The 11,999-nt window shown below is 43.2% G+C and overlaps 1 protein-coding gene across 1 annotated transcript in view; it reads right to left on the bottom strand.

Moving 5' to 3' along the window:
- LOC111872135 (calcyphosin-like protein) overlaps window positions 1-11,999 on the bottom strand; it is a 44,866-nt gene that overhangs the window by 8,627 nt on the left and 24,240 nt on the right. The window contains exons 3-4 of the mRNA XM_023865720.2: window positions 9,981-10,158; window positions 4,176-4,388 (exon numbers count right to left, since the gene is read on the bottom strand). Coding sequence (XP_023721488.2) covers window positions 4,176-4,388; window positions 9,981-10,158 — 391 coding nt within the window. The remainder of the gene's footprint in view (window positions 1-4,175; window positions 4,389-9,980; window positions 10,159-11,999) is intronic.

Genomic DNA, 11,999 nt, shown 5'->3' with positions numbered 1-11,999 from the left:
ATCCTCTTATCTTACATTCTACACACACACACACACACACACACACACACACAAAAAGGTCACCTTCACGGAAGTTCTATATTATTCTGAGATTTATTACCGTACATAATTTCTGGAACATGTCACTCTTTAGTATCAGAGTACAGTCAGTTATAACACATGTTCTTGAAATTAGTTTAAATTGATTATTGCCCTGACATGTTTCGACATTCACATTGTCATCTTCAAGGGTACATACAAAAGAAACCAGCTCAAATTTTTGCAAATAATTTTAGAAAATGATACAGGTATTTTTAAGCATTTTTCATGAAACTGACTTACATTTTGTCACGTGTCTGAGTGACTATAGACGGGTTTTGGACTTATGATAAGATTTACTGACCACTTACGGATGGTAACTGCAAGTAATTATAACGCTCTGGCTAATTCATGCACTCGTTTAATCACTACAGCACATACTAAGTCTTCTAAGTTTGTTTTCACCAGCCGTTTCCTGGTAGCGGATCCTAACTATTTCCTCTGCTTACGTCCTTACAGGCTAGCGAATATCCCACAACTGACTAAACTGAGTCTGTGTCTTATGTTACGGCCGACGGTCAGTCGGCCAGTCTGTCTCGGAATAAAATATCCATCTGGGGCTTACGACCAGATTTTTATTACTGTCAAACAGTTGCGTGTTTGTTGATGTGGAGCTCTCCCTCTAATGAGAGAACGGGTCTGTCGTTTACAATTGCTGCTAGCCCTTGCCAGCCCTGTCATTCACGGGTCCGAGTCCCGTGGGACTCGTGACCATATTTTACTGCCTCAGTTTCGAGGCTTCCATTTCATCGCCTCCTACGGCTCGCAGGCCTACGGTAGAGTTATTCGACACCGCCTCCACACGGGAGACTGATAAAACTCTAAACATGTCCCGTTTATAACCCCTCAGCACGGACCACATAGAAAACACCGCTTCTCACTGTCGTAGTTCAATCATTGCCGTGGGAACATGCTTGTTTGAGAAGCCGTTATTCAACAACGGCTGCCGTATACTTGCTTATTCCACGGCCGTTGTTTAGCAGCGGGCGTTGTTTATAGTCTTTACTGAGCAACGGGTCTACATGCCACAATATGAATAACACCATACTTTACAAGTTACATATATGGAAATTCCTGTAGGCAATCCAAAGATTCGTGTTTCAAAGACGTGAAAGAAACTACATGGTTGATGGCGTGTTGCATATGCCACAGGGTTGTTCAAATACGCTAAGGGCAATATCATACATACACAACGTAGAGCTCGTACAATGTGCAAGCTCAGAATTAAGCAGGAATAACCCCGTGGCCTATTCAACATGCCATCAACAATGTGCTTTTCTTACATGGCTTTGAAACTGCATACAGGAATTATCATACACGTTGTTTGTAAAGTATTATGTTATTTACATGTTGAATGTTGTATGAAAAACAGTTAAAAGTTTCTTTTCAAATGGTCCAAAATTATGCACAATCACGGAAACTAATCCTGAGCTAGTTTCTTTTGTAGTATCACGTATGTACCCCTGAGGATGGCACTCTGAATGTCGAAATATGTCAGAACACTGACAATTTTAAATTGATTTCAAGAACTTGTGCTGTGATAACAGCGAATGCTATGGACTGCAAATATGCATAACCAAACGTAAAAGTATTGGGTAAATTAATTTAATGTCACTGCCAATTCACAAATTTTCGTGTTCGCCTTTTTCGGGTTATTATTTGTACGAGAATAAAAAGCATGAGGTTGTGGTGATCTCCAGTGGCACAATGTTCATGTCAGGTTTAAGGAATATTAATTAACTGGCTGAAAAGTTGAAACGTAAGGGGAGGGCACACAGACAGCATGGTGACCTCAACAGATTGGTTCATACTTTATGGAAGGAATTTTAGCTAAAAACAAGACATAAAGTCCTTGAAGGTGCGTCTTTATCAGATGCTGACTTAGATTGTTATGTCATCGTCAGGAAGTTGTTCGATTCTCTTTTCAGAACAAGAAGGAAACTGAAGTCACCACACCGGATATCTCAGGGGGACTTTTCTTCTGTAATGTTGCCAGATAAAGTGTGACGCACCCTCAGAGATGTTCCAGACGGAGTATATGATGTGGGAGCGAGGGATTGGGTGCAGTGACAGTACACAAGATATAAGGGCCCAGCATCTTGACTGCTTATAGTTAGCAACAGTGGCCTGTAATCTTCTGGATTGTGGCACCCCTGGGTAGCAAGGGTTCAGAGGAACGCTCTGCCTCCATTATCATTCCTAAATGATACCTACTTACTAGACTGACTGACTGACTAGTTAGCTAACCATCTAGCTAACTTACTAACCGACTGAGTAGCTACCTAACCAACTAACTATCTAACTAGCTACCTGACTGACTAAGTAGCTAACTAACGAATCAACTATCTAAGTAGCTAATTAACTAGCTAGCTAACTTACTAACCAACTAACTAGCTACCTAACGAAGCAAACTAACTGGCTAACTTACTAACCAGCTATCTAACCAACTAGCTAACTTACTAACCAACTAACTACTTAGCGAACTAACCAACTATCTATCTAACTAACGAACCAACTACCTAACTAGCTGACTAACTAGCTAGCTAACTTACTAACCAACTAGCTAGCTATCTAATTAACTAGCTAACTAACTAACGAAGTAAATAACTGGCTAACTTACTAACCAACTAACTAGCTAACTTACTAACTAACTATTTAGCTAACTATCTAACTAAAGAACCAAATACCTAACTAGCTAGCTATCTTACTAACCAACTAGCTAGCTATCTAATTAACTAGCTAACTATATAACGAAGTAACTAACTAATTAACTAGCCACCTTGCTAACTAACTAACCAATTACCTAACTATGCCCATGCAGTAAAGTTCTCCTTTGGAAGGTAATACGAGTATGTGTTCTGGTAGTCAATAAATACTACACATTTTGTGGAAGCCAGAAGTTCTAATGGCGGTGGCTGTAGAGACCATTTGCTTTCCGGCATGTGGCACCATCTTGTTCGGTAGATTGTTACCAACCTTTCGGAGGAAACTGTTGTGTCCATCTTCAGTTAAAAAAAAAAAGAATATCGAACCCTAGTTTTCATTACCGTGATCATAAGGCCTTCTGATGTTCCAACCGTAAACTTTGTAGGCATGTCTGTTGTTCTATGCGTGCTATACACCTTATCCATCTCATCCTTAATTTTATACACCTACCAGAGTACACTGGAGCTGGGACAGCTCAGTCGGTAGAGCGACTGGACGACCGAGAAATCGCAGTTCGATTGTCGCCTTCAGACCGGCTTTCGGGGCTCAACTAGCCTCTTATCTGTTGTGACCAGGGTCTCTTCCCCCGGGGGTAAATAGGCTGGGGGGTGAAGCTGACCACTCCCGTACATATAGTCTCTTTTTTTCCTGTTGCTGACCCGTNTGTCCTTATCCCTCCACCGTGACCCTGCGAGTCGTAGGAGGCGACAAAAAAGGAAGTCTCAAATTTGAGACAGTAATATATGGTCTCGAGTACCAAAGGACTCGGACCCGAGAAGGACTGCGCTGGCAAGGACCAGCGGCATATACAAAAGACAGACCCGTCCTCTCGTCAGAGAGGGCACCCACAAAAAACAAGACCGTAACTGTCAAACAGTAATAAATATTTCGTCATGAGTCCCAGGAGGGTGCGCGATACAAAGACTTACTGACTGATTGGCCGTCAGTCGCAATGTGACTATGATTTTGAATTTTCCTGTTTCTCCCACTTTGGAGCATAGGGCATCCGTGAAACGCTTTGTATCACTTCAGTTTCTTAATCCTAAGACAGCCGGTAGGACTTCTTGGACGGGGCATCAGCCCGCCGCAAGGTCACTACATACACAGAAAAACACGAATACAGGATAAAGACAGAGAGGCACCCATGCCTTGAGTGGGATTCGAAACCACAATCCCAGTGTTGGAGCGAGCGAAGACATTTCGTGCCTCAGACCGGCGGCCACTGTGATAGGCTTTACGTACATTTAGTGCCTGGGTTTATTTATGCATTCAGCTATCTTTCCACTTTCCCCTATGTCCGAATGGCACGGCGCTTAATTAAGTACAGAGGCAGGCCATTCCTTTTAACTTTTATCAGACTACACGGTGTCATAACCCAGAAGCAAGAGTACCTTGCCATCCCCGGCGGTGCCACCTTTCTCGAAGTTGCTAAGGAACTTGTTAAGGATCTCTTCCTCCGACTCCTCACCGCTGATGTAGCGGGGGTGGTGCTTCACAGAGTACACCCCTCTGAGGTCGTCCAGCAGAATCACACCATCCCCTGAGTTGTCCATCTTCTTGAAAGCCTCGCCGATCACTTTGAGACGAGATGCAGACATCGGTGGCTGTATCACACACAAAGCAGAATCAGATTAGCTGCATACATCCAAAACAATTGAGAATTCGCCAGAGTTTTACTCAGTCATATAGGGAAATCGTGAATATAACGCTGCTGAGTGGCGAGCACTCCTGATTTGTTCACAGGAGTTCCCAGAGACTGGCTATTTTGACTGAGATTTGTGCTTTTCTTCGGTTTTTCCATGCAAATGCAGATAGCTCCTCAAAGTAGATCGTGACGGCTTCCTCACACATCTTCCTACTTCATTCACTAGCTTCAGAACATTCAACGCCGTCTAACCCGAGTTACTGTTTGTCTAACGCATACCTTGAGCAGGCCAACTTAAGGAATGAAAGTGCTGTGTCTTCTGTGAGATCCCTAGTATTGCGACGTTTTTGCCAGAGTTCAGTAACATTCAAATGATGTTATAATGACCTACGTTAATATTTAATGATGACGTAAAGTAAAAAGTAAAGCTATCCCTGTAACATGCCGTTAAGGCCCATAGGGTTGTGAGACGTTCAGGGTCCCACATTATCTAGACAATCGGCTCAAAGATGGCGGTAAGGTTGTCAGCCTTACGCGCCGGCCGCGCTTTACTCCCCAGGAAAATTATTTAATTAATTCCTGGCACTCATCTCTGTTAGAGGCTGAGTCGACCCCAGGGCCATAGTGCGGCTGGAAGGATTAGGTCAATTGAAAAAAATCCAATGACCTCATCATTTAATGATGACATACCCTCAAATAATGATTTAGGTACAGTTTATTGACAGCAACATTAAATGTACTACGACTATTTGTATGAGGCATGGCTTAGTGTTGGTTGAAACACTGTGCTACAAGCCGGAAGGTCGTGGATTCGATCCCCGATGAGGTCATTGGATTTTTTTCAATTGACCTAATCCTTACTATGGCCCTGGAGTCGACTCAGACTAACATAAATGATTATGAGATATCTTCCAGGGGGGTAAAGGGCAACCGGTGCGTAAGGCTGACAACCTTACCGCCATCTGTGAGCCGAATGTCTAGATAATGTGGGAGTCTCGACGGGGCCTACTTGTTGGACATATATAACTAATCAAAGGTAATGGAATATGCATCCATGTTTTAGTGAAATATTTTAATGCCTTAAATAGTCTGGTATTAATTCATGTTACTCGTTGTCTTTCTTAACCTTACAAATCCCATGTGTCGGATTTATCAAACTTATAAATATTTCTATATCTGATAGCCTGTTAGATTTTGTGGGGGGGGGATTACATAGTCAAGACGCATTTGAAGGGAAAATTTTCCCTTCATTTGAAGTTCTTATTGAGATTTACATATATAGAGTGATTCACGATTTTATTCCTTACTTTCACGAGCTTATACCTTAGATCATTTTCACTCAAGAACTTTACAAAAACATACGCCCAATATTCAACGGTTATGGATTCATCATTACGGGAATTCTAAACAAATGAAAAGAAGTCCGCGGGTTTTTACATAAAGGTTTCATTCGCTGAATTTATACTATCAGTNAGATAAAAATTTAGGGAGATGAAGTCCGGAGATCTTGGTGGCCAATGTTCTGTACTACTACAAAGGGTCCATCGTTTTGGGGAAGGGATGATATATATGCCTATATATAGGGTGATTTTAAATTACTGTAGGGTTTCCGTGTCCCATAATTTCGAAAACGGGAATAATAAAATAAAACGGCTTATGGAATATGAAACTGAAAAAGCGTTTTGCTATAGAATGAATACTGCAGAATGCTAAACAAATTCAACGTACGCGCCGTTCGTGTCACATAAGATGTCCAGTTTCCCTCCAAATGTTCTCCAGCATTTGCAGTGTAACTGTTTCGATCGCAGCAACAATTCTGAGTTTCAGTTCATCGAGGGAGGTCACAGGAATCTTGTAAACAATGTCCTTAACATATCCCCACAGGAAGACATCAAGCGGCGTAATGTAGGGTGAGCTCGGAGGCCACGGAATTGGTCCATCACGCCCAACCCAGCACCCAGAAAAATTCATGTAAAGAAATTCTCGGACAATACAGGCCCAATGTGAGGGGTGCAACATCTTCCTGGAACACCATATTTTGTTGATGATCTTCCAACTGGGGTAACAGATACAACTGTAGCATTGTTGTATCCGGTTTGATAATCTTTATGATATGCATCCTGTTGTGTCACGAAGAGATACAATTTGGGACAATCGCACAACAAATAACCAAAAATAAACAAAATAGACACTGCTGTATTCATTGTTGGTGGTAACGCTACAAGTTTCGACCCTTTTCTTGGGTCACCTTCAGGTGTACGTGAATACTATTTAGCTTCTAAATTGCTTAAAAAACCAGCACGTCCTATATTCTGAAGAAATCAGTTACCCAACAGCACAAAATAACTACCATAGCGGAGCAATAAAAACCACACACACGATATTTAGCAGACACAAGGCTTAAATACAATTTGTAATATGCGCTATCAATACCTTAATAGCCATTTTAATTATAATGGGGTAGCCAAATGAAAACGGGTCACCACGTATAACTCACACGGCGCGCAAGTTGGTAACATTGGAATCTGCTTACGGTACGAACATCTGGTGGGGACTCGGGAAAGCACAGTGACAACGTGCACTTGCACACTAGACGTTTGTTTATTGTGCTGGAAGTAAGGTTAGCGCTACATGTGGTCCTCCAACATCAGTAATGGAGGCAGGTAAAGAAGAACAGCGAAGTGTAGTGCGCTTTTTGACTGCTGAAGGAGTAGGAGGACGAGAAATTCATCATCACATGTCTGTTGTTTACGGCGAACACAGCTTGTCACGTTCGCGTAGGCTGGCGTGGCATAAGAGATTGCGAGAGGGATGTGTGTCACTGCAAGATGTTGCTCTCCCAGGACAGGCTCATCGTGTCATCACTCCTGATGTTATTGCTGGGTTGGATGGGTATATCCGGGCAAACCGACGAATCGCTGAGGAAGAAATTAGTCTTTTGATGGGAATAAGTCACGGTTCCGTACACGCCACTGTGACAAAACATCTGCTGTACCGCAAAATCTGTGCGCAGTGGGTTCCACATCAACTCACGGAGGAACAAAAGACTCAGAGAATGGCTGCATCACTGCAATGATACCATGAGGAAGAAACTTGGTGCCACCATTTTGAACCCGAGAGCAAACGGCAGAGCCAACAGTGGAAACACGTGAATTCTCCCCCACCGAATTAATCCGAAGCCGTACACACAAGTTCCGGTAAAGTGATGCTGACGTTCTTCTTCGACTGAAAGGGCCCTCTGTCGAATTTCTCGAGCATGGGGCCCAATCAGTGCACAGCGCTATGAAGACACTTTGCAGAAATTGANGAAAGTGATGATGACGACATTCTTCTTCAACTGCAAGGGCCCTCTACTTGTCAAATTTCTCGAGCATAGGGCTACAATCAGTGCACAACACTATGAAGACTTTGCAGAAACTGAGATGTGCCATAAAGTCAAAACGCCCTGCAATGCTAACGAACGGCATTATCCTTCTTTATGATAATGGGCGCCCCCACACTGCCAACTCTGTGAGGAATACACTACAAAGATTCGGTTTGGAAGTGCTTCAACATCCCCCCTACAGCCAAGATCTCTCCCCATGTGATTTTCACATTTTTTGGAGACCTGAAGAGAGACAATCATGGACATCGGTTTGCATCGGATGAAGACGTGTGTGGCTGGGTAAAGATGTGGCTCTGTAGATAGTCCACAAGCTTTTTCAAGGATGGGATTGACCGTCTTATCTCCCAGTGGGATAAATATATTAACAATTTTGCAGATTACTTTTGAGGTAAGAAATGTTCTTTAATATGTTTGCCTTCTGACCCGTTTTCATTTGACTGCCCCTCATATAATCTTAATTGTAATTTTATTTTTTATCAATTTAATATCAAGTTTAATGTCTAGTTGTAATTATATTTGAACCACATTTGAAAATTAAGATATTACTGTCAATATAGAATAATCATACAGACACAATATAAATGCATACTAATTAATGACGCGATTCGGGAGCTATAGGGTTCGTGCCACACCTGAAGATGACCCAAGGAAAGGGTTGGAACATGTAGCAATACCAACAAAAACGAATCAAAACAAACTTTGTTTCTTTTGGATTGTTTTTTGTTCACTGTCCCGAAATATATCTTTCCGGTTTGAAATTTATAGGCCACGGAAACACGGAAATCGCACTGTATTTTGATGTCCGACGCATACTCAAGTAGAAACTTCAGGAAATGAACCGATGTAAGGCAACCTCTAGAAGATTTTGGTAAATACTCTGTGCTGCACAATACTTCCATTTTGAAAATCGTAATTAAGCATCAACACACACGTATTCCCATCTTGAACCCCATAAACGAACAGTCTATCTGTATTTTTGGTGCCTGAACACGTAAAAGGCATAACTGTGCACAATATATTAAGAGCATACTGTAAGACACAACACCATACACTGTAAGTAGTGTGTACCATTTCAGTTCCAGGTCAAGTTTGCGTTTCTTTTTTGTTGTTCTTTTTTCAATGAGTCTACAGCTTCCTTGAGTCCTGGCCTCTGATTTTCAGTTTCCAGATCATTTTATAGACGGTAGGACTCCTTGGACGAGTGATCAGTTCGTCGCAAGGCCTCTACCTAAACACAGAATAAACACATACATACGAGTATACCAAACATCCGTGCCTAGTATGGGATTCGAACCCACTCTCCCGGCTTCCGAGCGAGCGAAGACAATACTTCGGCACTAGTTGGAGGTGACTTGTCAGCTTCACGCCCCGGCCGCTTTACCCCCGGGGAAAGAGCCCCCGGTGCCCATTGGATATGAGGTTGGGTGGACCCAGAGCCAGGCTGAACGACGTGGAGAAGAGAAAATTATTGACTCAACCGGGGCTTGAACTCTGACTACTCCGTAGTCCAGCCTGTAGCCAGTCGCTATACCAACTACGCTATCCCGACTCCCATGTTAATTAAAGTTAAGAATTAGAAAGAATAGCAGCTTTAATAGCTTCAAGTGCGCAGAAGGCATTGCAGGAATTTTAGCCGATACTTCTGGAAATAACTTCACTATATGATGACTTCTGAGGTCATCACGACGATGTAGATTCGTATCACACTGTTCTGGGTCACTAACCGTGTAGCCTGACAGTTAGAGGCGACATGTTCCTCCGAAACGTCCGTGTACACCTGCCAAGCTACACGAAAACCACTGTATGAATTCAGGTCATGATTGTTGAGCCTTCCCCACCGATGGTGTCTCCACCTTACAGTAGTGGTGGGGTTTGAGCGCTCCTGAGACCCTGGGAGTTCTGCCGGCGATAGCGTAGCTACTGGTAGGGTCACCCATGCCGGAAAGGTCAGGGGGTAGGAGCCAGACAATGTGGGACACACCAGGCTGGGGGTTGGGCGTGAGGCTAACAACCTCACACCTTAAAAACTAAATTGTTCAGAAACCAGATAATCAGCCTCGGATGGATGTAGAGAAGAACGGGGCAGATTGTTCATGAGACCAAAGCTCACCCTGAGCTGGAGCGCCGAGGGGAGGGAAGGGAAGGATTGTTGATGTTGAGCCTTACCCTAATTGCGACCAAAAACTCTTCCATGTTTATGCTGCCACTCTGATCCGTGTCGAAACGGGTAAAGAGTTCCCGGATCTCCTCGTCCGTGAGTTCCATGCCAGCCTCCTTCATCCCTTCTGTGAACTCTTCCAAATTCAGCGCCTTGCTCCCGTCATCGTCAATGTTCCTGAAGAACCTGCAGACAGTTCTTGGTGATTATTCAGGTAGGACTCTAGTTCTGGATGGTGCGTGGGTCACAAGTATGTCACATAAGTTTTGAATAGTTTGAAGGGAATTTAACAAATTATTTCATGTACAGTCTATCTTCCTTAACCCTCCGGACAATACATCCACGTGTTACAGAGATGTTCCTAGGTCTAAGTCATTGAGCAAAGCGGTAGAACACTTGGGATTAGGGGGAGGGGGGAAGCACGTCAGACATTGCAAGATGCATTCCGTGTGACGAATTTATGTATTTATTTAATGACGGTGTCAGTAGCACTTATACACCTACAGTGTCGAGGAGTGACATGAATAGTAAATAATGAATTGTGATACAAAAGGCCGTGCCATAGCTCAGGCGGTTAGTCGCCGGCTTCCCACCGCGGCGGCCCGGTTTGGAGCCCAGGTCAGGTCATGTTGTGGTGGACAAAGATGCACTGGGGCAGGCTTTCTCCGAGTATTTCTATTTTTTCTCGCAAATTCTCATACCACCGACTGCAGCATACTCACCATCTATCTTCTGGGACTGGTGCAATGGCCAGTTAGTGGCCGATATAACAAGTGGAGTCAGTCTCACCCCACGCCAAGAATCCCCCCCCCCCAAAAAAAAATGTCAAAAAAACAGTAAGTTAAGTTTAATACATCACAGTGCTTAATTAATTTAGCGGCGCGTCATGAAGGTGTGTGGGTTAGTGGAAATATAACACTATGTTCTTGATCAGTAGTCAGCTTCACGCTTCGGCCGTTGTAACTCCGATAAAGAAGTCGCCGGTACCAATTGTAGAGGAGGCTGGGAGCAGCTCAGACAGAAGAGAAGATTCTTTGCTTCCTCTGGAAATGTGCACCGGCTCTCCGACCCGTAACCTAGTCACTGTACTGACTGAGCTGCGGTGGTCCAATTACGTGTACAAGTACTTTCCCGGAATTTCTTCTGGAGGGACTGAGGAAGAGCACAAATAACCTGAGTCTAGCGGCCGATATATGAACCTGAGGCTTCTCGCATGGAAATGAATACTACTCGGTACATCGTGACGTACGCCAGAAGAGTAAACTTAACTTCGCACGTTATTACTATTGTATCTGGACTACGGGATGGGTGGCAGGGGTTCGATTCTAGGCAGAGGTAGAGATTTCTCTTATGCCCTGCGTTGAGATGTGCTCTGGTGGCGGACTACTCTGTTCATAGCTCATAACGAATGGGTACCGGGAGATTTCTCTCCGGGGAGTGAAGTGATTCCTGAAGGTGATCTTTCACAACTGTCAAGCGGCGAGCTTAAGAATGCGTCGAGCTGTGCCTCCACTACCCCTTACATTTTCATACCGTGGTGCTTAATTAAGCACAGGTACAACTTTACTTCTTATTGACTTCATAAAGTACACGCCATTGATGTGAAAATGGTTTGGGGCAGTTGAAGATCAAAAAGTTCTAATTTCTCATTTCCCTAAATAAGCCTAGCTGTTCTTAAACTGAGTGACAGAAGTATTTTTACAAAGTCAAAGAAATTTTAGTTCCTGGAAAATAACTTAAATATGAATATTTGAAATCGGAGACTAAATGTAAGCCCCTAAACCCTGTTGTGGTCTGTCGTATTTACTTATTAGAATGTTGCACCCTTAAATAGGTTGACAAAATTAATCCATTAGTCTTTGAAGGAATGAGGTCAAGGGCCTTTCACATTAGTGGTGACTAGTCTGTAGTTAAGTTTGTTTAGCTTTCTGTAGTCATGCTGAAAGTGAAAGTAAGTCAGAAAACTAAATTACAGCTGTATCAGTGGAAGTTCGAAGGAGAGATGATAAGTACGGATAACACAATTC

The sequence above is a fragment of the Cryptotermes secundus genome, unplaced genomic scaffold (assembly GCF_002891405.2).
Source record: "Cryptotermes secundus unplaced genomic scaffold, Csec_1.0 scaffold470, whole genome shotgun sequence".
Lineage (NCBI taxonomy): Eukaryota > Metazoa > Arthropoda > Insecta > Blattodea > Kalotermitidae > Cryptotermes > Cryptotermes secundus.
This window is presented reverse-complemented; position numbering and strand designations above follow the sequence as displayed.